The 27,128-nt window shown below is 51.6% G+C and overlaps 1 protein-coding gene and 1 long non-coding RNA gene across 3 annotated transcripts in view; one reads left to right on the top strand and one right to left on the bottom strand.

Moving 5' to 3' along the window:
- SP2 (Sp2 transcription factor) overlaps positions 1 to 20,184 on the top strand; it is a 24,572-nt gene extending 4,388 nt beyond the window's left edge. For both annotated transcript variants that reach the window (XM_080826981.1, XM_080826982.1), the window contains 6 exons: positions 8,824 to 8,900; positions 9,596 to 10,570; positions 15,612 to 15,924; positions 17,161 to 17,335; positions 17,561 to 17,754; positions 18,954 to 20,184. In XM_080826981.1, coding sequence (XP_080683107.1) covers positions 8,824 to 8,900; positions 9,596 to 10,570; positions 15,612 to 15,924; positions 17,161 to 17,335; positions 17,561 to 17,754; positions 18,954 to 19,054 — 1,835 coding nt within the window. In that variant the 3' untranslated portion in view covers positions 19,055 to 20,184. The remainder of the gene's footprint in view (positions 1 to 8,823; positions 8,901 to 9,595; positions 10,571 to 15,611; positions 15,925 to 17,160; positions 17,336 to 17,560; positions 17,755 to 18,953) is intronic.
- On the bottom strand, positions 6,055 to 27,128 carry LOC308357422. Its single transcript, XR_013968198.1, has 4 exons — positions 27,060 to 27,128; positions 13,066 to 13,547; positions 11,663 to 11,787; positions 6,055 to 8,407 (listed from the first exon to the last, which is right to left on the bottom strand). It is a non-coding gene; the product is annotated as an uncharacterized lncRNA (long non-coding RNA).

Raw genomic sequence — 27,128 nt, 5'->3', positions numbered from 1 at the left:
CTGGCCGGTGCTTGTCTGCACACAGGCACTTATCCCCTTGTGAGGTGACTGGCAGCTTGAGAGTTTCATCTGGGCCTGCGTCAGCTGAGCCGAGCTGGCAGGTGGATCCCAGCCTTGTGCCAGGACACGCACATCTGTGGGTTTTCTCCCGTGGTTCTTAAACTCCACTGAGGCTGTCCCACTCTGCAGCCTCGAGGTTTCATTCATTAATCCATTCAGAGAGAATATACTAAGCACCGACTGTGTGCTGGGTGGGAGGGATACATCAGTGGGTAAAGCAAAGGGAAATCCCTGGCTTTGGGATGCCGACATCTCAGTGGGCCACGAAGTCGGTATGAGATGATGGGAGGTGCTAAGGAGAACAGAACAGAGGACAGAAGAATGTGAAAGGGCGCGATTTACATAGGGTGGTCAGGGAAAGTTTCAGTGAAGAGGTGACATGTGAGTAAAAGCAGACAGAAGGGAGAGAGTCAGCCATGCTCAGTCCAGGCTAGGGGGCAGAGGGTGAAGGGGAATAGCAGGTGCAAAGGCCCTGAGAAGGGGCCAGACCCGGCATGTTGGGAAACCTCAGGGAGGCGAGCATGGCCGAAGCAGTGAAGGGGAGTGACGGGATAGTTCAGAGGGGTGACAAGAGACAGGTCACGTAGGGCCGTTACGTGTCACGGTGGGGACTTCGGTTCTTACTTTGAATGGGAGAGGGGATGCTGTTGGGGGAGCTCTGAGCAGAAGAGTACCATGAAGTGTGGATGGGTCTCATTCTGATTGCATGTCAAGAATAGGCTGATGGGGACAAGGTCAGAAGCCTAGCTAGGAGGGTTTTGCCCTTAACCAGGGGAGACATGATGCAAAGACCTGAATCTGGGTAATAACAAGAGGTGGTGGCGAGAGCAGTCAGATTCTGAATATATTTTGAAGGTAGAACCAAAAGGGTCTGCTGACTGTCAGATGTAGTGTGTGGAAAAAAAAAAAGAAGGGGCAGGGATGACTTTCAGGGTTTTTAGCACCAAGCCGCTGAAAGGTCGGAATTCCAGCCACCACGTGGGGAAGTTTGAAGGAGACACGGAATTAGGACGGTATCAGGGGCTAGTTAGATTTGAGATGCTTGTTAACATATCCAGGTGGAGATGTCAGTAGGCAGTTGGATTTACAAGTCTGCAGGTATAAATTTGGAAGTCATCACTATATAGAACCTATGTATTGTTGGTTTTTTAAAGCTGTGAAGCTAGATGAAATCACCTAGGAAACAGGTGTAGACAGAAGAAAAGTAAATGCTGAGATGGCACCCTGGGGCCACGCAACCAATTAGAATTTGCGAGGAGGACCCAGCAAAGGAATCTTTGAAGAAGTAGCTAGAGAGCCAACCTGGCAAGTGTGTCCTAGAAGCCAAGTGAAGAAAGTGTTTCAAAAAGAGGGGTCCGCGGTCAGATCAACACATAGAATGAGGCCCAAGAATTAACTGTTAGACTTAGCAACGTGAGGCCACTGGTAGCATGAGCCGTTTCTGTGGCGAAACTTGGAGCAGTTCCAGGAGTGGCAGGAGAAGAATTAGGGACAGCAATTATGGGTAACTGGCAAGGGGTTTTCCCTGAAAAGGAGAGAAATAATGGAACTTAGCTGATGTAGGGAATTTTAGCTTCTTTTTTTTTTTTTAAGATTTTATTCATTTATTTGACAGACAGAGATCACAAGTAGGCAGAGAGGCAGGCAGAGAGAGAGAGAGGAGGAGGCAGGCTCCCCGCTAAGCAGAGCGCCCAACGCGGGGCTTGATCCCAGGACCCGTGATCACGACCCAAGCCAAAGGCAGAGGCCTCAACCCACTGAGCCACCCAGGCGCCCCAGAATTTTAGCTTGTGGGCCCCCATAAGGGTCCTGTGCTGAGGCTGGGGTCAAAGTTGGGCACAGGGAAGACACTATGGCTCCTGAGGTGTCTGGGTAGTGACAAGATCTTCTCCACCTTCCTCTGGCCTGAGGCATTAGCAAGCGGCCACTCACAGCTGTCCTCCTGAATTGGAAGTCAGTGAAGTTCCTTTTACCCTTACTGAGCTCTTCTGTGTGGTTATTATGCTGCAGACTTGCTTCTCAGCACTTTGGAGTCTTTAACTACCAGCGCTGCTCCCTCTAGGAGGCCAGTTCTCTTAGCTCATTTAGAAACGCCTTTGGAGCTCCAACTTTGTTCTCTTAAACCAGCCTCGGCTTGCTTTTCCCTTACCGGCTCTGAATTCTTCCAGGCCAGGCAACTGGGAGAGACTGGGCTTAGAAACTCTTCTGTTGGCTTCCGGCCCAGCTGAGCTGACCAAAATAGCCAGCAGAAGGGCTGTTTGTGCAGAGTGAAATTCCTCCAGGGGAAATACCATAGTGTATGGCCAAGAAAGCCATGGTAGGAACCCATGAGGCAAAGGAAAAAAAAAAAAAAAAAAAGGCCAAGTACCCCCAAGTTCTGGCTATGGCGTTTGACCGGAGTTCTCTCCAGAGGGAAAAGAGCTTCCTAAAGCCTATTGTGGTATTTCTTAGGACCCCTTCTCTCATTCCCTGCATCTCAGGAGTAGTGCTCCCAAGTGAAAGGCCACTGGAATGGCCCCCAGTCTGATGGCCAGGGCTTCAGCATCCTGTCTGAGGCGTCTTCCTGTTACTGGTGCACCGAGCCAGCCCAGGGGAAGATCTGTAGGACAGATACCACTCCCTGCTCTGTGATTGGGGTGAGTGCTGTGAAGGGGGCTGTGAGGCCTATACACTGGCATAGAACCAGGGGCACCTGACCCAGACTTGGGGGCTGGGAGGGAAGAGGTCAGGAAAGGTTTTACCTGAGTTATACACCAAGTTGTAAGGACCACAGACGGCCAGATAAATGGGAGAGCGCAGACTTGGGCTCCAAGTGAGAGAGGGCATGTTACAGTTCCAGAGATAGAAAACACTGACGTGCTTGTGGGGAGAGTTGGAAGAGCACAAGAAAAAGGAGAGGTAGAGGGGGGAAGGGCAGATTGTTTTGGCTTTACAAGCTTATCATAAGATCTTCTGGAAGCTATTGAAGGGTATAATCAGGGGAGTGGCTGGATGGGATTTGCATTTTAAAGATTTCTTCTGACACTGCTATTGGAGGCTGGATTATAGTGGGCAAGGCCTGAGCCTGGGAACCTGGTTAGTGCCAGGGTCATGGCAAAGGGGATGGAGAGCTGTGAGTGGATTGGAAAGAGGTTTATATTTAGGAGGTAGAGTCATGAGGACTTGATGAGTCACTGGCGATGAGGATGACGTTCAGGTTTCCTTGTGATTAGAAATACCAGAGAGAGGCTGGTTGAACCAAAGGCTCATCCAACCTGTCGGCGCTGAATAGCTGCTGGGTCGCGTGCTGGAAAACTGGCCGGGGCCCACCTTGGGCACCCTCCTGTGAACATCGATAGACATTAAGCCCGTGATTATTTAAAGGGTGTGGAGGGTTATCAGAGGGCTTAACCTCCCCTCAGGGGTCTGAGTAAATGACAAAGTGCATCCCCAGTGGGTTCTCAGATTTCGCTGGGAACAAACCAGCCTGAGACCCGAAGGGTGGGTAGGTGTTCGTTAGAGAAAGGAAAGGACAGCAGCGGAAATGCCAACTGCAGGGATCTGGAAGAGGGCCTGTGGAGGCTGGGGATGAGAGAGCAGGGGAGAGAATGGGCCAAGGTGGCGGCCCAGGGGGGCAGTCCTGTGGCACCCCAGCGGAAGGCCCCCAGAGGGCTGGATGTCCCTGTCTGCCACTCAGGAGACCGGGGCCACACACAGACCCGGGAGTCGTCAGTCTGTGGACAGTACCTGAAGCCTTGTGAGTGGGCATGGTTACCCGTGGAACAGGTATTGGGTGAGAAGGAGGGGTGTTGAGGAACAGCAGTATTGAAGGATGGCAGAAGGAAGACGAGCCCACAAGGGGAGGAGGAGGCTGGAGAGGTAGGAGAAGACCGTGGGAATTTTGAGGAGGAAATAGTCAAAGGGTCAAGAACTGGTAAAGAGGGTCTGTTGGGTCTCAGTGACCTGGGCAGGAGCCGGGTCGGCAGAGAGCTGCTGCTCTGGGAAATGAGCAAGTGAGGAAGGAGGGCAGTGGTAAAGTGCTGGCAGCTTTTCCACCAAGTTGGCCAGGGAGGGAGGGGAAGAACAGGCTGTAGCTGGAGGGGGGGATGGTGGTGGAGATGGAGATCTGTCCACAAAAAGCCCCAGACTTGGGGCGGTGGGGAGGATGCCTCTTCTGCCGGTATTGGAACTAAACTGGCTTCCAGTATTGGGGAAGGAAAGGCAGGTGGTGCCATCAGACCCTAGGCCCCACCCCCAAACCCCCAGTCTGGAAGCCTTGCTTGATGCCCCTGGAAGTTTCCTTGGAGCCAAAGAGAGCTCCTCTTGCTTGTGTAATAAGTCATGGTAAATCTTCACCAGCCAAGGGACTGTTGGGAAAGTTTTAGCCACTCTGAATTAATGAAAAGTCCGAATGACTGAGCTCTGAAAGGAGTGCAGCTTTTCTTTCAAGATTACTCAGTAAATCCCACTTACCGTGTTGCTAAATGTAGGTTTCAGTGACCGGGTGTAAACTGTTAAAAGCAAATACAGTAACAGTTAAAATGGTAGAAGTGGCATAAAACAATTACGTGATGATGCCCAGGGGTCCCTTTGCAGTCTTCATACACTAGTTAGCCTCGCTGTGAATAGGACGAAGAAAAATTTAAGCACGATTTATGTCCAAATTACACGCTTAAATACAAAGTTCCAAATTAATGAGGTTCAAAGTGCCTTTGATCACAGTCTTGCAGTTATGTATCTATGCTCCTTCTAACCACTTTTCATTTTCAAACACCCAACTGGAAATGCTGCTTTTTTCCCTTTCATGGTTAATCCCCGGATATAATTCTGCAATGACAGGGAGACCCAGGGGCCGCAAAGCTCAGAGGGACACTCGGAGAGATACTTACAAACATTGGTTTGAGAGCTAGAGAGTTATTTCAGGAGCCAGATGGGGAGGAAAATGAAACCAAACAGAAAAGGTACAATGTCAGCCCCAGCAGTTCTGGCCGCTTGCTTCAGTAAATGTTGCTGTAACTTCTAACTGAAGAATCGCTCTGATCCCAGCCCCATCTCTAAACTGTTTGAGTCCAGGGTAAGGACGCCTGCAGGAGGAGAAAGGAAGATGGGAAAGGGAGTTGAGTGAAAAACCATGAGGCCCGTTTTCATTTCATTGCACCCTGCTCTGTGCCCTTCTATTTCCTTAGCGGAAGGTATCTGCAGGAGGGTCAGTCCCCCATTTTAGCTAAGGGAACCTGAGTCCAGGGGCGCCTCCTGGGAGAGCCCCTGGCTTCCCTTCCCAGACTTGGCCGCAACTAACTCAGCTTGTGCTTTTAACAGCAACATGGTCTGAGAATTTTTAAAAAATCTTAAAGATCATCTAGTTCTGCTTCCCACCCCATCTAGACCTCCCATCTCCAGCAGAGACACACATCCTGCCTCTGTCTAAACGATACAGAAAAGGGAGAACATGACCTCAAAAGGCAACTGATGCCATTTTTTCAAAGTTTTCCCTTCTGTTAGTCTGCAGTCTGCCTTTTTAAAGCAGACTCTGCATCCAACATGGGGCTCAGACTCACAGCCCCGAGATCAGAAGTCACACCCACTATCTGCTGGGCCAGCCAGGCACCTCAGAGTCTGCCTTCTTGACGTCTCCACCCTTCATGAAGTCTTTGAACCACGGATGGGATGAATGCCCTCGTGGGTCTCACTAGTCCTGGCACACCATTGCTGCTGTCCTCTGAACAAGCTCCAACTGAAAATGCCCCTTTCAAAATATCCCTCAGAACGAAACCTGACACTCCAGATGTGACCCAAATGTGCAGAACACACTAGGACGATTTTTTTATTCCTCCATGATTGAACTTTCTGGGAATGCAATCCCAAAATTGCAGTAGAGTTTTGGCAGCCACATCTAGATTCTCTTGTCTCGTGTTTAGCTTTGAGTCAAACCCACTGGGGCTTTTTCACAGAACCACTATTAAGCTCTGTTGTTCTGTCCTATATGCATGCGAGGTTTTTTTTTTTTTTTTTTTTACCCCAAGTGCAGGATGTACTCAACTTCAAAGTTTAAACCACTATTTAGTGATTACCCACTGTGTGCTCGCTGCCTCTGTAGTAATTATTGACGCCTGCCAGGATCCCAGGAGGGTGCTGTTCCCTGTGTCCTGTAGATGGCACAGCCTGAGAGGGGTGCCCCAGCCACCCGACGGATGACGGCATGGCCCCAACTCTCATTTAGGTCTGGAGCTTTGTGCTCCAAAGCACTGCACCTACTAGTTTTTAAAGATCTCTCTGAACCCTCACACCGACAGTGCTCTTATTATCATCCTTCTCTGTTGTGTGACATCTGCGAGTTGAACTTTGCTTGGTCTTCGCCTGGTTTTCCAAGCTTGGGTAGTGGATCGGCTACTCTAAAGCCACATTTTCCATTCTCTAGGGCACAGAACCAATTGAGTGAGTCACTACTAGCATTTAAAAAAACGAAGTAGAGTAGAAAAATACCCGAGCCTATCACACATAGTAAGGGCAGATTGTATTTCAGGAGACTCACCGCGTGAGCACAGGACAGGGAAGCGTGTGGGTGTGCACATACTGGGTCCTCATGTAAACTGTTTTTATAACTGTGGTTCGTGGTCTACATGGTTGGAATGCCAGGGCTCTAAAGGAAAACTATTTTTGAGTCAACTTAGATCGTTTCCATTATAATGCTGCAACTTTACTTAATTATGCACGCAAATCTGTTTATCAGCTCATTGATCCAGCTCCTATAAAATTAAGGAACTACCAGATAAGCCAGGAAAAGTCCCAGCAACAGCCCCATTCTGGGCGGATGACATTTGAATGAATGAATCCGTATCACTGTTGTCAGCATAAGCACTGCCAACTTGACACTCAGGCTGCTTGAGTTTCTCGCACGCCTACCCTGCAGTGTCCCGTGCCAAGCGGCACACTCCTGCCACGCTCCTTGAGAGCCGTCATCCCTCACTTTGCACAAATATAGCATGAGTTAAACATGCAGAATTAAGTTGTCTTAATTAGCCCACGCAGTCCATGGTGCCACTGGGCACCGGTACAGTTGTAAACACACACACACACACACACACACACACACACACACACACACACCCCGGCCCCAAAACACACAAAACTTGGTAAAGAGCAGTCACCCAGCGGATGTTCGTTTTCAAAAGATGTTCGTTTTCTTGTGATAACACAAGAAAAAAACATTCTGGCAGAAAAAGCACACGGCTCCAAGGAGAACCTGCAGACCCTCGCCCTGGGATGCCCCCCGCAGTCTGAGACGCCCTGGCTGCCCTGGCAGCAGCAGATCCCTTAAGATGCACAGATCCCAGCCCTTTGAGGGGGAGGCACATCGGGCTTAGCCCCCAAATGAGACCATCCTGCCTGCAGTTTTTTCCCCTTCACATTCTTTTAAGAATATTATGAAGATGTCAGTCAGATACCTTGTTGAAATAAAGACCACAGTCTGTACTTTCCCCTTGACATATCCACGCGAAACCCCATGACACAGCGTGACTCCACTTTTGCAGCCCCGTGGTTATTCCTTACGGTCACTGTTTCCTCCAGGAATTGTAGTGTGCTGTTTGCTCATGTGTTCTCGGATTTTGCCAAGGATCAGTGTCTGTCATATTTCAGGATCTTCCCTATACGATTTTGTCCAGAGCTACCCTTTGGCTTCTTACACAGTTTATTTCTCTGAAATAATAACCTTGTTTTCTGTACTTCCCAAAAGCTACCTTCCGAAGGTTTCGGATGCAAGTCTCAGTGCCTGATGATTGATGAACTACAAGATGGCATAGATTCTGCCCCCAAATTCTCAGGATTTCCATTTTACTTCTATTTCTCTTGTATCAGATTTAAGTTCAGAGTAGAGATTCCCTTCATTACTTCCTCAACCTTCTTTATTTTTCTTTATTAAAAAAAAAAAAGGCAGAATAGAGTATATTGGTGGTGGGGAAATGAGAAAATCCAGAAAAACCAGGATAAAAAATTCTTTAAGTCAAGCAAAATTCTACCCCCCCCCCAAAATAATGGGTTTTAGCAGTTCAGCATTTTCAAAGACTTTTCCTGCTGTATTCACATCTAGAAATATGTACACATTTAACAAAAATAGAATTTACTCTATTTTCATTCTTCTCATTATATTCAGTTCTAGTCTTGGTGAAGCCTTTGGGGCTGTACCTGTTATCCTACAGAAGTTCACTTAAAGTGGTTACCCATGTGCTGAAGACCATTACCTGGGCGGCGGGGCTTTTGTGGTGAAGGCCAAGCGTATAGTACCTAAGATTTCCCCATGGAGCAGGCGGGTCCTTGTCAGGGATCCCGGCTGAGAGACGCTTCCTTCCCAGGCTGACTTGGCTTCCGGCTAGAGCAGGAGTGAGCAAGAAGCTTGGGTTAGAACTAGAGGATTAACCTGCGTTGCTGCCCACCAAATAAGGATTCCGACCTAGCTAGAGAGAGTCAGCAGTACCCCGCAGAGACAGCTCCATTAGGTCACTGAAGCTGGCCTTGGCAAAGTCTGGGATGTTTGCGTTCTCCCAGGCTTTGTGATGGCTGGGACGGGACCAGCTGCCCTCACAGCCCGGGTCGGACAGGTCATTGGAGAGCAGAGGTCATCCACTGAACAAGATGTAGGGTTGCTAACCCTGAGTAGGGAGGTGTGAGGAAAGGTTAACCTCTCAGAGAAGCAGCATCAGAGAGAGGCACAGAGAGGATCTGAGGCCAGGGGGCCTGGGTTCCGTGGGTGCATCGTGTGCATTAGTCTGTCTTTTCTTCCAACAGATCCACAGACCAGCATGGCTGCCACTGCCGCTGTCAGTCCCAGTGACTACCTGCAGCCTGCCGCCTCCACCACCCAGGTGAGCGGGCAGCGGGCGCTGAGGGCTGGGGGCACTCGCTGAAGGTGACAGCAAACCACAGCTGGAAACTCTGTCCCGGCTTGCTGAACCGGGAAGGCTCGGTTGTTTCTGAACTGAGAAGCCAGGGCCACTTACTGGAGGTGGCACGGCTGAGTCGGGGGGCAAAGCAGGATTAAACTCAAGGTCCCTTCCACCACACCCACTGACCATAAAAGAGGCTGTGTCCCTACACTCCAGAGGCTCTGTCCTGGTCGCCTCGAAAGAGCAGCCCTCCCCACTTTACCAAAGTGTTTATTCTTCCCGTGACCTGTCTTCCTTCCTCTTTCCCTCTGTCCCCGTTCAGTCCTTCCTCAGCTGAGGAATCGGGGGCCCCTTAACCCCTGTGATGGGCCAGCGGACCTCTGCCTGAGAGCTGAGGTTAATTCCGTGACCCCCTGAGACACAAGGCTGGTGGGAAGTAAGGGTGTTCATTCACCCTGTCATGGGGCCTTCTGGAGAGTTCCTTCCTGAGAAAGACATTGCCTACCCTCTCTCCTGCAGAGAAAGAGGAGCCAGCAGGGAAGGGAATGATGTCGGCACTGTGCCTGCCACAGAGGTGGCAGAGAGCCTGCCGAGAGGAGAGGACCGCAAAGGGCAGAGGGGGTGGCTGGGCAGCAGGTTCCCGGCTCACCTCTCCTCCGCTTGTTCTCCCGCAGGATTCCCAGCCATCTCCTCTAGCCCTGCTGGCCGCAACATGTAGCAAAATCGGCCCTCCGGCTGTGGAAGCTGCGGTGACGCCTCCTGCTCCCCCCCAGCCCACACCACGGAAACTCGTCCCCATCAAACCTGCCCCTCTCCCTCTCAGTCCTGGCAAGAATAGCTTTGGAATCTTGTCCTCCAAAGGAAACATCCTTCAGATTCAGGGGTCACAACTGAGTGCGTCCTACCCTGGGGGGCAGCTGGTGTTCGCTATCCAGAACCCCACTGTGATCAACAAAGGGACCCGATCGAGTGCCAATATCCAGTACCAGGCTGTCCCGCAGATACAGGCGAGCAACTCCCAGACCATCCAGGTCCAGCCTGGTCTCACCAGCCAGATCCAGATCATCCCCGGCACTAGCCAAGCCATCATCACCCCCTCACCATCCAGTCACAAGCCCGTCCCCATCAAGCCAGCCCCCGTCCAGAAGTCGAGTACGACCACTGCCCCTGTGCAGAGCGGGGCCAACGTGGTGAAGCTGACGGGCGGCAGCGGCAACGTGACCCTCACTCTCCCCGTCAACAGCCTTGTGAACACCAGCGACTCCGGGGCCACCACTCAGCTCCTCACGGAGAGCCCCCCCACCCCGCTGTCTAAGACTAACAAGAAAGCCAGGAAGAAGAGTCTCCCTGCCTCCCAGCCCCCCGTGGCCGTGGCCGAGCAGGTGGAGACGGTGCTGATCGAGACTACCGCGGACAACATCATCCAGGCGGGAAACAATCTGCTCATTGTTCAGAGCCCCGGGGGCGGCCAGCCAGCTGTGGTCCAGCAGGTGCAGGTGGTGCCCCCCAAGGCCGAGCAGCAGCAGGTGGTGCAGATCCCCCAGCAGGCCCTGCGGGTGGTGCAGGCGGCATCTGCCACCCTTCCCACCGTCCCCCAGAAGCCCTCCCAGAACTTTCAGATCCAGGCGGCTGAGCCCACGCCTACTCAGGTACCACTCGCACCCTCTGCGCCTGCCTCCTGCTCACACTCTGTTCCCCCTGGGCTTGCTCGGAACAGGTTGCAGATGCATCCGGGCTGACCTGAGTGCTAGGAGTCCGTGATGTCTGGGGTGGGCAGTGAGGGGCCATTTCCACCGACACACGGGGTCTCTTGGGTTCAGACGGTTCTAGACAGTGCATCCTTAAAAATCAGATGAGACGTCCCTATACACCTGTACCGTGGTCCGCTTTTTCTTTTTGGGGGGAAGTCTTTTTTGGAGGGTGGGTGGGGGCAGATATAGACTTTTTAATAATAAAATCTGCTTTTTACGATAGGACTACAGACTCAGCAAGTAGCAAGAATGAAACAAATCTCAGTCAAAACTGTAGAATTTGATTTAAAGCAAGAAAACAAAGGAGACAATTTCCGGTCATTGTTAATGGCAAGGAAAAAAATAGGAAGACACAGCCCAGCTTGATGGCAGGAGCACTGACACTAGATTCATCTGGGATGTTAATAATTCAGTAAGAATATTCTTATTGGGGGCTTAGATGAAGGTGCTGGATTACTCTAGAACCTATCTGGCTCTGTGAGGCAGTTTTATTCCTTGTGTATGCCTAGTAAATGGCAGAGATGATGCCCATGTTGCGGATGAAGAACCTGGAACTCAGGAAGTATCCAAGAGCTTATGAGGCACGGATGACAAAAGCCAGGATTCAACTCAAATTTCTGACTTCAAACCCCACGCTCTTTTCCACTTTTCACGTTGACCTACTGTTTCAAGGTGGTGGTAGTGGTGGTGGTGGTGGTTGTTAAGGATCTTTTAAAATATAAGGACATAGCTCCTGCCGTTGAGGAATTTATAATCCAGTTGTTTGGAGAGAGAACTGAAGCATCACAGTGAGTGACAGTGGGGAGTTGTGTCCTCTTCGGGGTGGAAATGAGATTGAGCTGTGGACAAGGAAGTCACAGAGGAGGAAAATCTGAGGCCTGCCCTGTAATGCCTCCTCCCTCCTGGCATATTCTGTATTGCCAAGTGTTTTTCTTTAAATTGTTTAATTTACTTACTAGAATTCCTATGAGGTTCCATTACCAGGCCTACCTTACAGATGAGGAACTCAGGTGATGGCGGCTTCTGTGCATATCCTTGGTGGTACCTCTCCTCCCTTCCCTGGGGTCGGCCCTCATCTTGAGATTGATGGAGGCAGGGCTTAAACCCAGGTCTTCCTAAGGAAATAATCATACATACACAGAAAGTTTTACCTACGACATTATTTTGTAAAGATGACACAGTTTTCTAATATCCTGAAGTGCTGCATATCACACAAATGATACTACAGTTAATAATCTTACAGCTAACTAAATTCCTCAGAGTGGGGCAAAGCTTATGCACATGTTTTAGAAAGGCATTATATGCTGTATCAGAGATGGGCAGTCCACAGCCTGAGGTCAGACCTGGCCCACTCTTCTGCTTTTGTAAATAAAGCTAAACTGGAATGCAGACGTTGGAATGCCCGCGTGTGCTGCCTTCGCACTACAAGGCAGAGACCTCATCGTGACCCACAGAGTTTAAAATATTTACTGCCTGCCCTTCATAGAAAAAGTCTGCTGACCCCTGCTCTATATTATGAACAAAAAATGTTCTAGTGACAAAAACTTCAGATACACAGAAAATAGCAGTGATATGCAAAAAAGGCACAATGAGATTGATCTATTAATTAAGAGATAACAGGACGTTTGTTTCTTTGCTTTTAACTGAGAAACACAGTCCCAGACAACCCAGGAATTAAAAATAACCCTAATTGAAATCACAGCAGGGTTTTTGTTTTTTTTTTAACAAATAACTTTGCTCCTGGGTCATCGGAGTGTAAGTTACCACCATAATCCCTGTGACTTGCAAATGTTAATAGAACGTGTCTCATCATTACATGCAAGGACATTCTCCATGACAACAGTACAACCATCAGACCTAGGAAACTGGCAATGAAACATGCCAGTGTCTTTCGTTGCCCAGTCTTCACTTGATGGGCACAACCTTGACACTTTTGAAGGCTACAGGCCAGTTATTTGGAATATGTTCCTCAGTTTAGGTTATATGATGTTTCCTCATGACATGTGGGTTGTGGTTGTTTTGTTTTGTCTTGTTTTGTTTTTCAGAAATATTGCAGACAGGATACTGCGTTCTCACTGTACCCAAAGGGGTGCGTGATTTCGGTTTGTCTCAGTACTGGTGACAGAGTGATGTTCGCCAGATTTCTGCACCTTTTTTTCTTTGTAATTAACTAGTGTTTTGTAGGGAGGTACTTTGACATGATGTGAATATCCCATTCCTCATCAGACTTTTTCCCACTTGTTTTAGTATCTTTTCTTATGATATTTTCTTAAAGTTAATGTTTCGTTTTAGAAGAACTTTCTGTTTACAGAAAGGGTGCAAAGGTAGTGCAGACCGTGTGTTTCCCTCTCTCTTGGTTTCCCCATTGTTAATAATTGTATGTGACCAGGTACCTTTGTCAAAATGAAGATGCTGACATTGGCACATGACTGTTAACCTGCTCCACGCTCGATTTAGACATCACCAGCTTTTCCATTTATGTCCTCTTTCTGGTCCAGGACCTGGTCCACATACCACATTGCACTCAGTGGGCATGTCTCCCCAGTTACCTCAGGTGATAGCTTTTGTTTTCCATGATTTTGACAGTCCTGCGGTGTATTGGTCAAGTATCCTACAGACTGTCCCCCACTCCGGGGTTATGGGCTTTCGGAAAGTATACTACAGAGGTGAGATGGCCCTCCCACATTATATGAGGGGCACGTGCTATCCACGATGTCCTGGTGACACCCCGTCCCTGATGTTAACCTTCAGCGCTGGTTAAGGCCGTGTTTGCCAGGTTGATCTTATTTGAAAGTTGTATTTTTCCCTTTCTCTGTTCTTCGGAAGGGCGTTGCTAAGTCTCCCATCTTCTGGGGTGGGGATTGAACTCTCCATCCTGAAAGAGAAAGTACATTATATTACTTGGAATTCTTCTATCATGAGAAGGTTTTTTCTTCCTTGCTCAGTTTACTTTTTTGGTCATTTATTTATAGCAGTAGGGGCTCATGTGTATTTATTTTATACCCTGGGTTATAATCCAGGACCATGTTATTCACTTTATTGCTCACATTGTTCCGGCTTCAGCCATTTGGAGGGCTTCGAGGTTGGCCTCTGTATCCCCTGGCTTACTCCCACCTTTTTTTGTCATTGTTCGTTAAATCAGCTTTGAGATACTCACATGCTATGAAATTTGCCCTTTTAAAGTGTACAACTCAGTGGGTTTTAGTATATTCATAGAGTTATAAACCCATCCCTGCTGTCTAATTTGAGAACATTTTCATCACCCTAGAAGAGATCCTGTACCTTTAGTAGTCCCTCCTCCTCCCCCCCCCCCAGCTCCCCTGGCACCCACGGATCCATTTTTTGGTCTCTGTGCATATGCCTATTCTGGACATTTCGTTTAAACGGAATCTGACAGTAGGTGATCTGCTGCAACTGACTTCTTTCACTTAGTAATAGTGTTTTCAGGGTTCATCCCTGTTGTGGCAGGCGTCAGTGCTTCGCTCTTTGTATTTCTCAGCCCCAGCCTTGGGATCGACCGTTCTTCTTGGAGAGTGGGATGACAGTCGTTTAAGTCTGTCTTTCTCTTCTCCATTTGTTTATTTAGGTGAACAGGGAGTGTTAGGTTTCCATTTTATGCGGTGGGTTGTAATCTGTTAGTATTATGGTTTTGATGTTCAGGTTATCCCCATTTGACCCACTAGTGGGCGCCCCCTCAAGCTGGCTCTTGTGTCCTTTTCCCGTGTTACCCCCGTTCCTTGAGGACCTTCTTACTTGCTGGTACCACAGGTGTTCCAAGCTTTTCTTGTACTCTCTCTGCCCCCAAACCTGGCATGAGCTCTTTTCTCCAAGAAGCCTTGGTTCCCTTTAGTGGAGCATGATATTTAGAAGCAAAGACCCAAGTGCTGGGCGAGCTCATTGCCCCTGGGGTGTTGTTGCTCCCAGCCCTTCTCACCGGACACAGCCAAGAACTAATACAAATACACATGCACATATATGTACACACATAAGTGTACACCCATAAGTGTACCTGGGTGGGTAGATACAGGTGTGGACACATACATGTACACCTACATATACACATATACATACATATACATATATACATATACACACACATATCTCTCTCTTCATATTGAAACCCATGAGTTTCCACAGTACCTCTAATACTTGTCTAGTGCCACACACTTCATTCTAGTTTCTCCCTTTCCATATCTGGAAACTTCTTCTCTGATGGTTAGAAACCTTGCTTCCTTTAGCCTCAATATATTCCTTTCTGGATCTCAGCTCTCCCACATGGACATGTCCTCGGCCCACTCGTTCCTCGCCGCTGTCATCACTGCCCCACACAAGCCCTCTTCGTCCCATTCAGGCTCTAACATGCATATCTTGACGCCTTTTGAGACACATTCCCAAATTTCCCTCCAGCGAGCCCAGACCACCTCACACTCCTGCTCCTGATGGAAGAGTGAGTGCCTGTTTCCCTGCTGTCTCACCAACAGTGAGCATTATATTTTCTTTTTCCATCTTTGCCAGTCTGAGGTGGAGGACAACTGTTTCTCATTGATCGTGCCCCCTAAGAGCTGTTTTCATTTGATGGTCATTCACGGTGCATCTTTTGTAACATTACCATTTCAGTGCCTTCTAATTCTCTAATTCTGAGGGCTGGCATTGTATCTTTCCATGCTAAGTAAATTCAGCGTTTGGGAAAAAAAAAAAAAAATTCAACGTTTGGTTTCCAGTCAACAATCAGCATTTGCTACCTCAGTATGGGGATGCCATCAGCAGCGTGAATGTAGGTCTGGGCCAGTCAGAAGAGACTTGGGTGGACCGAGAGGCTCCCCCACTTCTCTCTTGGGTGGTGCTGGGGGGGGGGGTTGACACTGCATTCAAAGGTACCGGGGGAGTGGGAGGCCCGGTCTATCCTGGGGCACTGACCCTTTTGCTCCCGCCCTTCCAGGTCTACATCCGTACGCCTTCCGGTGAGGTGCAGACAGTCCTTGTCCAGGACAGCACCCCGACAACAGCTGCAGCCACCTCTGCCACCACCTGTAGCAGCCCGGCATCCCGTGCTCCCCATCTGAGCGGGACCAGCAAAAAGCACTCAGCCGCAATTCTCCGGAAAGAGCGCCCCCTGCCAAAGATCGCCCCCGCTGGGAGCATCATCAGCCTGAATGCAGCACAGCTGGCAGCAGCAGCCCAGGCCATGCAGACCATCAACATCAACGGGGTCCAGGTCCAGGGCGTGCCTGTCACCATCACCAACACCGGCGGTGAGGGGGGGGCCCCTGAGCCAGGGTGTGGGCAGCTGGCTCGTGTTTTCCACCCATGAGAACGGTGGGCCAGCCTGGGGTTCCCAGTCACCATAGCAAGGACACTGCCCATCATTTGCCTGGCCCCTTCTAGCTTAAGAGTATGTCTGCTTGGTCCTTAAAACCGTAAGGATCCCAGTGAGATCATTTAAGACGCGTTGGCCCCACCCGACAGCTGAAGGTCTTGAGTATAATGGAGAAGTAAGATGTACTCAGGAAAGCTCTCCAGCTAACCTGCCCATGCAGATTGGTTTGGTACAGACCTGAGAGAGAGGTTCAGGGGAGGTTCCAGATAAAGGAACTTGAAAGAAGGCTTCTAGAAGGAGACAGCCTTGAGTTAAGGTGGGAAGGAGAGGATGGAGTCTTCGGCAGTGGGAATGGCTTGTGCTGCACTTCGGTTTGGTAGTAACACTTGATAGTGTTTACAATGCGGAAGCGCCTTGCACATAAGCAAGGGAACATTGTAGCTACGGAGCAAAAATGGTTCCTTGCGCTTTAGCTGGGTGTTCTTTAACTGGGCAAAGAGCACTTTTCAAGGTAGTGGGAGCTCTCTGCATCTCCTCTCTCCATCCTTACAAATGCGTTTACTTACCCATTGTGTAAGTGTGTGCACTTATACGTTGTGCGTCTGGGTTGGGGCATGGGATGCCTCCACTCGGAAAGACACCAGTGTTAGGTCAGTCACACTCCCCCTGCTTGGGAATGGCCTTATGCAAGTCGGAGAGGACTTGATTTTGTCCTGGTTTCTCACTCTTAGTACCAAAAATCCCTGGACACCTTCCTGGGAGCAGAGTTGGTGTCTGAAGAGGGCCTGAGCTTGGAGGAGTTTCCCAAGAAACACTCCAAGCCAAGCCAAGACAGGAGCTTTCCGCACTGAAGTCACCCAGGCAGGGTAGTCACTCAGGACACCAACTGACATCAAACGCCTGGGTTCAGATCCAAGTCCTACCAATGATTAGCTCTGGCCTTGATATGTTATTGAGCCTCAGGTTCCTCAGCTGTAAACGAGGGATAATGGTGTCTGATTTACGGAGTTGGTAAGGTTAAGCAAGTTAATACATCTGAAGCCTCGAAAACCATATGTGGCACAGTAGAGCCTCACAGAAATAGGAGTTGCCCCCACGATGCCCTTTATCGTGGGCAGACGGGTGTCTGGCTTCCGTACCCTCAACTCCATGCCCCCCACCCCCCCAACAGGGCAGCAGCAGCTGACGGTGCAGAACGTCTCCGGGAACAACCTGACCATCAGCGGGCTGAGCCCCACGCAGATCCAGCTGCAGATGGAGCAGGCCCTGGCGGGGGAGGCCCAGCCCGGGGAGAAGCGGCGCCGCATGGCCTGCACGTGTCCCAACTGCAAGGACGGGGACAAGAGGTAACGTGGGGGCGGGGGTGGTCCAGACCACCAGCCTGGCACGTGCCCCGATCCCCCAGCCCTCCTCTGGGACACAGATGGGAAAGGGCTGTCCTCCTCACCCTTCCTGTGCCCTTGAACCTGACCTCTGCATCTGTTCTCCGTCCTGTCCTGGCTCCATCTTCTACCTCCTCCCTTTCTCGGCTTCCCGCTCCCTCCGGCCCCTCCCCTCAACCCAATTCCCAGGTCTGGAGAACAGGGCAAGAAGAAGCACGTGTGCCATATCCCCGACTGTGGCAAGACTTTCCGGAAGACATCCTTGCTGCGGGCCCACGTGCGCCTGCACACCGGCGAGCGGCCCTTTGTCTGCAACTGGTTCTTCTGTGGGAAGAGGTTCACCAGGAGCGATGAGCTGCAGCGGCACGCCCGCACGCACACAGGTGAGCCGCCCGCACCCCCTCGCTGCCCTCAGCAGCACCCCGGCTCCTGGCCTTGCCGACGGGCTGCCCCACTGAGCGCGACCTGCAGACTCTTCTCGGGGGGGGGGGGGGCAGGATGACCCAGGAAATTCTTTCAAGCCAGCCCTCTATGGCAGTATTTCCCAAGCGGAGGCCATTTACCTGCCCCAGCGGCCCCGACTTCACCACATAGTTACTCAACAAGCTCTGACGTAGAGGGCCAGCATTGTATGGTGCTTATAACCCAAGAACTCATTTAACCCTCAGAATGACTCTGTGGGGAGGGCTCTTTGAGTGCACCCATTCTACTGAGGCCTAGAGAGGTGGCCGCATCACCCAGCCAGTGACTGATGGAGCTGGGTTCAACCCAGGCCCTCTGGTTCCCAGGCCACACTTCTGGTCACTTTTCCACACTGCCTTTCCTCTGTTATTTACCAAATGATTTCCTGCGCATTGTTTCACCATTTTTACTCATCTGTGTCCAGTGCCATGTGTTTGACCCTGTGGGCTTGATATCATAGTCACATGTTTTAATGCACTGGCAAATAAATACAGGCCTATAAAACAGAAAAATGTTTGTCCATCTCCCACCAAACACCACTGCTGGTATCTCCGGTGGCCCCCAGCACACACTTTGAGAACCACTGCTAGAGCGAGGGCCTCCGTGAGCAGACCCTTGTCCTGGGACTGCTGTCCTGGGGATGGGGCACACGACCCAAAACTACAGCCTCTGGCCGATGCGGGGGGGATCCAACCCCCCACAGGGGCCAAAGAGTCAACACTCAGAACAGCAGCTGGCAGATCAGCGAGGAATGGGGCTTTCCTAGGAGGGGAAGACAGGGAGCCGGGGTTAGTCACAGGGATGGAGATCAGAAGGAAGCAGATGACAGCCTTCCCTAGGTGCAGGGACCAGCGGTTTCAGGCAGGGGAGGAGGGGTGATGCGGAAAGTGACGTCAAAGGAGATGCGGAAGTGACATCACTCGGGGGCACAGAGATATGAGAACTGCCAAAGGGTTTGGGGGAGTAGACCCTAGGGAGCAGCTGCGTAAGCAGGAGGCGGGTGGAACAGGGTGTCAAGGCCAACTTTACAGGGTGCCCCTCACACCGCACACGGACTCCCTTGTCTGCTGGGACCGTGTCTGCACGTGGGCTCTGAGTGACGTGCGTCTTGTCTTCCCAGGGGACAAACGTTTCGAGTGTGCCCAGTGTCAGAAGCGCTTCATGAGAAGTGACCATCTCACCAAGCATTACAAGACCCACCTGGTCACGAAGAACTTGTAAGGCCAACCTAGCTGGGATTCAGTCCCTCATCTGCGTCCTGCCTGGGCCCCTGGTGGAAAGGAGGTCCCCGGGCTGCCCTGGGCCCCTCCCTTCTGTTCTGCGACTGTCCCCCCCAGGAAGGGGCTCCGCTGCCCCGCACTCGCCTCCCTCTCAAGCCCCTTGGCTCCACCCTGGCCCTCCCCTCTCACCTCGAGCTCCCGGCCTGCCCAGACCGTGGACGTTGGCCGTGCCCAATGAGACGTTCTAAACCAGGACGAGTGGGAACCCTTATTTCCAAAGGAAAAACATGAATTTCACTCCGTCGAGGAGCAAAGTGAGCCCCCCAGTCCTCTCCCCCCAACACTGCCGGAGTCGCATTGTGCCATGTCTCTCTCCCCGCCCCTATCCCTCCCCAGCCCCGCCAACCACCTCGGATGCCCTGGGATCCTGCACCCAAGGCACCACTGGCACTCCCCCTCCCCCGGAGAGGCTCACGGGGCTGCCTCCACTCCACATGCCCAGCCCTGCCACAGCTCTCCTCCAGCACATTCCAACTTTCTATTTAAAAAGTCAAGCTACCCACCGATGCCCTCTTTTTCTATGGAGAACGTTGCCTTATACTCTACTTCAGATGATGAACACTGTGTATTGTGTGTGCTTTAAAGTTTTATTTAATTGCTCCCTTCTTCCTGTCCTCGTTACTCACCTCCCCCACGCCTGCTTCAGTTTAGGGTTTGGGGGGCAATGAAGAGCATACGGATTTTTTTCTCACTCTAGCAATTCTCTTTTCTAAATGACACAGCATTTCAACTCGAATCTGGATTCAGATAAAAACACCTTCACCTCCTGATCCTCTTCCCTCTCCCCCTCATCCCAACCCTGCCGGCCCCAGCCCTCCTTGTGTACAGTGTATATTGTATAATGGACAATTGTGTCTACTACATGTTTAAAAACATATTGCTTGTTATTTTTGAGGCTTTTAAATTAAACAAAAATCCAACTTTATTTTTAGTTGTAACTGCTTGAGGTATGTTTTATGAATTAAGTGACAGATTTGTTATCCTTTATTAACGATGTACTTTGTTGGTCAGCACTGGGCTGACAAAAATTTTTTCTTGCTAATAAATTTAGTTGCCTGAGGCAAAATCTGCAAACTGGCAGTGCAGCTTCCTTTACCCCTCCCCTGGGAGAGCTTGGAGAGGGGGACTCCAGAAGAGGGAGTCCCGGTCTCCCCCAGCAATCCGCACGGGGACCAAGAAAGGACCTGGCCCTCCTGACCTCAGCAGATGCAGGCCACAGCCCAAAAAGGGCAGCGGCCACACGGACCCCCCACCCCAGGCATTGGCACGAGCCCCTAGAGCATCCGGATCGGACCTTGGGGCAGGGTCCGGGGCTGGCGTTCCCGCTCTGCAAGCCCATTTTGCGGGAATGGGAGTGGGCGCCCGCTCTGCCGACAGACCCAAGCCCCAGCACTGCCTGCCTTCGGGGCAAGTGAGTTCCTCTGCTCAGCTCCCCGGTCCCGGGAGGAAGGCTTCAGCCTCCGAACCTGGTAGGGAGAACTGTGGGGGAGAGAGGGCCAGAGGGCTCTCAGCTTCGTCACCTCCAGGAGGCTGGAGAGTCTGGAGGAAAGGCAGTTCCGTTCCCAGGGTGGAGGGCTGGGCACCCAGCCTTACCCAGGAGAGGACCCCAGCCACGGATTGTGTTTTCCTTCCGTCTCCCACCTCAGACAGGGCAGCACAAGTGCCACAGCTCTGCGATTTTGGTGGGGTTTTGGGGTGGGGTGGGGTGGGGTACGGTGGTGGTGCACAGAGCTCTGAGAAGAACATCGGTGCACGTGTTTAAACCCAGCGGGGCCAGAAGAGCATCTGGGCTGAAGGGAGAAGTGAGTCACACAGAACAGTGTGTGCTTTCTCCTAACAATCGCTCCTCTTCACCTCAAGGGGATACAGAGAGGGTCGCGGCTCTGTGCCGGGCCCTGCCAGGCTGGGTGCTGAGCTCTCCACTCCCTCCCTGCTTGTCCTCCGTCACTGGCCGCCTGCCTTGGCAATCAAAGAGCTTTTCCTCGGAGCCAGTCCACCCTCATGTCTACAGAAGTAAAAAGGTTATGACCTCAGATCACAGGTTCTCTGCCCCTGATCATCGCACACAAGCCCTTTGGAAGACCCAGCCCCAACACCTGGCCCCTGGCACCGTGGCACCGCGACCAGCTTCCATCCACCCTCCGTCTCATTGCTGCACAGGCAGGGGGGAGACGTGAGGAATGTCTCTCCCTCCTGGAAAAGTGTGTTGCTGTGTTCTGAGATGGATTTGGTGGAAGGAAGGGGAATATTAACACATTGCCCACTTTTTGCCCCATAGCCCCCTTAGCTTTGCTCTTCTGCACAAAGAATGATCCTTTCCTAAGAGCGCACTTTTTTCCAAGTCACATGCTTTTATGCTTCCTGTGCGGAAACTCCCCGACTCCTGGGCAACCTTGGGTGATGAGGGTGCCAGGCCCCAACGTGCAGAAATGCCTGTTGGCACTCGGGATTTCCCCTCTTCAGTGAGATACTCAGGTTCAAAACTTAGCCCTATCTCTGCCTCCCGTGGGGTGCCAGAGGCAGACAGGGAGTGGGAGAGCGCATTCTGCCCGGCGTGGGTGATGGCACGGGGGAAGAAGGGACACTGGCGGCAAGTCACCTCCTCTGCCTTACTCCAGCCCTGGTTTACTGGAGAATTGCTGGGCAGGGGGGAGTGGGGGGGCTGTTGATGGTATCATGCAGCCCCAGCTCACCCCAGGCCAGAGGCGTCCCCAGGACACCCGATAGGCCCTGGTTGAAAATCTGGGAGCAGGCCACCCCCAGCAGCTCAAGAGTGGGGGCTGGCCTGCCCAATACCGTCCTTTGCCCCCTTCCCTCCTCAGGGTCGTCTGCCCCAAGGCCACCCCTCACCACTCCCTCTTGTCTGCTCAATGATGCTCAGCCCTGTGGCTCTTTTTTTTTTTTTAATTTTTTAAAGATTTTATTTATTTATTTATTTATTTGTCAGAGAGAGAAAGAGAGAGAGAGAAAACAGGTAGGCAGAGGGAGAAGCAGGCTCCCCGCCAAGCAAGGAGCCCGATGTGGGACTCAATCCCAGGACGCTGGGATCATGACCCAAGCCAAAGGCAGCCGCTCAACCAACTGAGCCACCCAGGTATCCCAGCACTATGGCTCTTTGACCGCAGATACTAGCATTTCAAGCCTGGAAGGAAAGGGGGCCGGGTCCCTCCTTTCTGAGCTCCTCCCTCCTGAAGGCCATTCCAGACAAAACACCTTTAAAAAACCAACAAACAAGTAAGGCAGCAAATAGAGCTCAGGCTTCTTTCAAACTCCTCAGTCCGTCTTTACAATCACCTTCCCAGAGCCCTTTGAGGCCCTACACTTGAGTCTGACCGGGAGCCACACGCAGCCTCTCAGGTCCCTGGACACAGGAGGGGCCCGTGGCTAACGGAGCGTGGCTGAGGTCTACGTGGCGGAGGATTCCAGGGACCCTCACACGGTGATTCACTGCCTTGGGAGACCTCCTGTGACCTGACCAAGGTCTTTGGGGCTGGGATGTAGTCCCTACAGGGCCTGCAGTCCTGCTGGGACAGGTGGCAGGCAGCTGGATCTCCTAGTGGAAGAGTGGAAGAGGGAGAGGAAGGGGCAGGAAGTGAGCCTGGGAAAATGGCCTACAGGACAGGGGTGGCTGAAAAGAAAGCAAAGCACAGTGGGACAGGGCCGAGAATCAGGGCTTGAATCAGGGGAGTCAAACGCTGCCTCATCGCAGGCCCCAGTGAGAGGAAAGGCAAAGTGACCAGGGGTCAGGCCAAAAGCCAGGACTGACCAGGATTTCTCAAAGGAAGGCTAAGGAGCCTCCAGGTCATATTCCTTGGGTCCTGCCTAGGAAACTACCATGAGGCCCCCTCCCTCTGCCTGTGGCCCCAGTTACCAACGCAGCCAGGGCTGGGACTGGACTGATGCCCTAATGCCTCACTCAGCCTTGGAAAGCGTTACATCCCTCCAGCCCACGGAAACACTCAGCCCGGCCCCCACCGGGCCCCCAGGCCCACTCACCAGGCCTGGCACCCAGGTACAGAGAAGCTTAATGAAGGCAGTTTATGCATAAACATTACAGAATAGCGTTTCCTGGCAGGGATTTTGAGAAGGAGCCAGAGACAGTGAGGGATGTGGTCCCTCCCAGGAAGACGCTTCTAATGAGGGCTGGGGCGGAAAACGAAAGGACGAAAGGAAGCATTTGGGAAGTGATCCGTGAGCACACACAGGGGTCGTGAGAGGGGCTAACCACACAACCACAAGCAGGCCGCTTGGGGAAGGGTCAGCCTCCTCTAGATCCCACCGCAAGCCTCTGAGGACCCGGCTCCCTTCTGGGCCCCCCAACAACCATACTACTCGGGGCTCAGGTAGCTGCTGGCAGAGCACCAAGTACCCCCTTCTGTGTGTCCTGAGTGCACCCCAAGGCGGGGCTCAAGAGTGCCTGAGCCTCGGGCCCCCAGCACACCCCTCTGGCCTGCCACTGGCCTCCTGAAAGGTTGCGTTTCACTGGCATCACTGCCATCTTCCTGGGCCTCTTCCCTCCCTGCCCCCCAATCCTCCCTAATTCTCCCAGGCCCTCTTCTCAGACATTCTCATCCTCCCCCGTGGCTTTGGGTGCCACCTCGGGAGCTTGCGACGCCCAACCCAGTCTCATCAACCTAGACCTCTCCCCTAAGCTCCAGACCCGATGATCAAACCTGGCCAAACAGGCATGTCCCATAAACCCTCACACTCAGCAGGTCTGATCGGCTTCCCCTTTCCCCCAAACCTCCTCCTCCAACATGCCCCACTTCAACAAACAGTCCCACCCATGGCGCCTCAGCTTATCCCCGTGAGTGATACCCTCGCCTGGGGCCCCATCCCAGACTCCCACACCAGGCTCCCGGCTCCCAACTTCTGCAGTGTTGCTCGACGTCTCTGTGTCCCTGCCTTTCCCTCCCTGACCCACCAGCCACTCGGTCCCCAGAGCCAGGTCCCCAGACACAGTCACTAAGATCCAAGTGAAATACAGAATTCACCCAAACAATTAGACAAAAAGGTGACTTAAGAACATAAAAGCAAGGGGCGCCTGGGTGGCTCAGTGGGTTAAAGCCTCTGCCTTCGGCTCAGGTCATGTTCCCAGCGTCCTGGGATCGAGCCCCACATCGGCCTCTCTGCTCAGTGGGGAGCCTGCTTCCTCCTCTCTCTCTCTCTGCCTGCCTCTCCATCTACTTGTGATCTCTATCTTTCGAATAAATAAATAAAATCTTTAAAAAAGAAAAAAAAACATAAAGGCAAAAACATGGGAAGAAGACAGGCAAGGCACAGTCCCCAACCCCACAACACGGCCCTTTCGTTTCATACTGAGAAACCAGGGTGCCTCTTCTGTACGATGAAGCATTACCACTTATTTTCTATATACTTAAGACTCTCTCGAGAAAAGGTTAATAATTTTACAAAGTTGGGGGAAGGAGGAGGGTGGCAAAGTGTTTAAGAAAAAGCAGGAACAATAAAACATTCATTTCTCCCACCCAGACAAAACCCCTGCTGGGGTTTCAGCGGTAGCAGCATAGCCGTCCCCTCTCTCTTTCAAGCTGTGGGGCTGCTTTGTGATCCAGACACCAAATCCCACTAGGCAGAAAAGCACAACACAAGCCTACTTATTATTTTCAAGGCAGAAGGGAAAAATCTAGAAAGGCAATGAATGGCAAACTTCCTTGCTAATCGCCGAGGATGGGAGAGGCTGTTGGAATCTAGTACTTTTTCTGTCCATCTGGTCTTAAAAAAAACAGAAATTAGATACTCTGGTTTGACAACAGCAAGAAGGATTTAAAAAAAAAAAAAAAAAAAAGCCAGAATTGTTGTCTAAAAGCCTGGCCCTTTCTCCCTGTCGGATCACCAGCCCTGCCTGTTAGTCGGGCCTGCTGCCCACCTCACTATCTTGCTCTAGGAGAGCCCAGCTGTTTGTTCCACATTTCCAACACACCGTGCCTTTATTCGCACTGTTCCCTCTTCCTGGCATGCCCGTTCCATTGTCCGTCCGGCAAACACTTACTCAATAAGACAAATCAAATATCTCCTTCCTTTATGAAGGCTTCCTGCCCGACTCCTGGAGACACCTTTCCTCTCTGCTCCCCTTTTCCTCACAGAAGCATCTGTTTTAAGTACCTGTCACCCACCAGCCTTCAGATCTGTTTCCCCTGTAGACTACAAACCCCTTGTGGGCAGGAAGCATGTCACCTTCTTCATCTTAGTATTCTCAGACCTAGCTCAGTGCCTGATAAAAGAAGAAGAAGAAGAAGAAAAAGAAGGAGGAGGAGGAGGAGGAGAAGTAGTAGTAGTAGGCGTCGTCATTGTCGTCGTCTTTAACAGGGACGCCTGGGTGGCTGAGTCAGTTAAGTGTCTGCCTTCAGCTCAGGTCATGATCCCAGAATCCTAGGATAGAGTCCCCCATCAGGCTCCCTGCTCAGCACAGAGCCTGCTTTTCCCTTTGCCTGCTGCTCCCCCTGCTTGTGCTCTCTCTCTCTCTCTGACAAATAAATAAAATCCTAAAAAAAAAAAAAAGTCTTTAACAAATGTCTATGGAATGAATAAATACCTAACTGAGCTCTTGGCCTTTAAGCTATTTAAACTATTCAAATAATCCTAGTCTGGTGCCCTAGTCTCCCAAGTCCAGGGTAGCATAGCCCAGGAGTGCTAAGAGTGTGGCCCCGTGAACAAATCATCTGTATTGAAGGGCACTAATCACGCTTACACAGGTCCAAGTGCAGGGGCTTGGGAGGAGCCGAGAACAGCAACGCTCCCATGTGGAAAGACAAGAAACTCAGTCCAGTCAACTCTCTCAGTCATGTAGATGGAGGAAAACGATGCAGCAAAAAAAAATCAAACCAGTGGAATTGTTAAGCCTTGAGACATGTATTATTTCATTGTAGCAAATTGGTCTTCCAGATTCCATTTGGCTCAAGCTACATCTATATAATAAAAGATGATAGGTATCTAATGTAGGGCTTTATGAAGCTTACCACCTGGTAATGCAAAGACCTGGGTAGGGCAGGACGTTCCCCTTACCTGACACAGTCCCCGGGCGCCTGCCTAGATGGTTCTTGCGGCTCCCCTTCCTGATGTTGGTGGAAACCGGGACTACAGAGAGGACTCGACCCAAGGCTGCCCCAGCCAGGCCAAAGCCGGAATGGGCACTGGTAGATTTTCCATGTCTCAGCCCTTTGTCCACAGGCTGGAAGTGGCTTTGCACAGCCACCTGCTCCCCTGGCCTGCAGCTATGACTGGCATTACCTAGGAACTAGACTCCAAGTACCTAGGAGGGGCAAAACGTGAAGGAGGGGGGAACCCGGCTAAGATGAGGGAGGCCCGGGAGAGGTGGGGCAACCTTTCCATCTACCAGAACACTGGCTAGCATGAACTCTGCTGCACCAGGAAAGGAGAAATCATGAGCAAAGGGAGCAGCATGCTCTGACCCGGGGTTAAAGAAATGAGGCAGAGAGAGGGAGTTCAGAGCTGGACAAGGAAGACGGCTCTGGTCTGGGATGGCTTGATCTCAAATTTCCCTTTTCCCCTTTCTACTCAGCAGGCTTTCTTCCCACCCCCCAGTCTCTTCCTGACCCTGCTGCATCTCGCCCCGACCCCAGAGAACCCCCCCCCATACCCTTACGCACAATACACAGCCCCTATTCCTGTGTGATCCACAACTCACTTCAACCTCTCCCACTCTCCAGCCCCAATTTCTTCCCCCAACCGGACTGCCCCTCGTTCTAACGTGTCTCCCCATCACCTTGCCTCAGAGCCTGGCCCCTAATTCCGTTTTCCATTTGTCCTTTCCCAGCCCACCGGCTTCTCCCCACAGGGGGCTACTTCCTGCACTAGGCTCTCCTCCAGGCACCTGCTAGGGGCCAGCTACTTAACATTGACCACTCCCCTCAAGCCCCCAGCGACTCATTCCCCGCCCCCCACCTGGGCGGCTGCAGTCCCTATACCTTTAACAAACCTCCACGTGCGTGTTAACGGCGGTGACAGCATTTCCTTGTCTCTCTGCTCCCGCCCCC

This window comes from Martes martes (genome assembly GCF_963455335.1).
Source record: "Martes martes genome assembly, chromosome: 16".
In the NCBI taxonomy this organism is placed as follows: Eukaryota; Metazoa; Chordata; class Mammalia; order Carnivora; family Mustelidae; genus Martes; species Martes martes.
The sequence above is the reverse complement of the archived record's forward strand: the minus strand, read 5'-3'. Positions and strand labels throughout refer to the sequence as shown.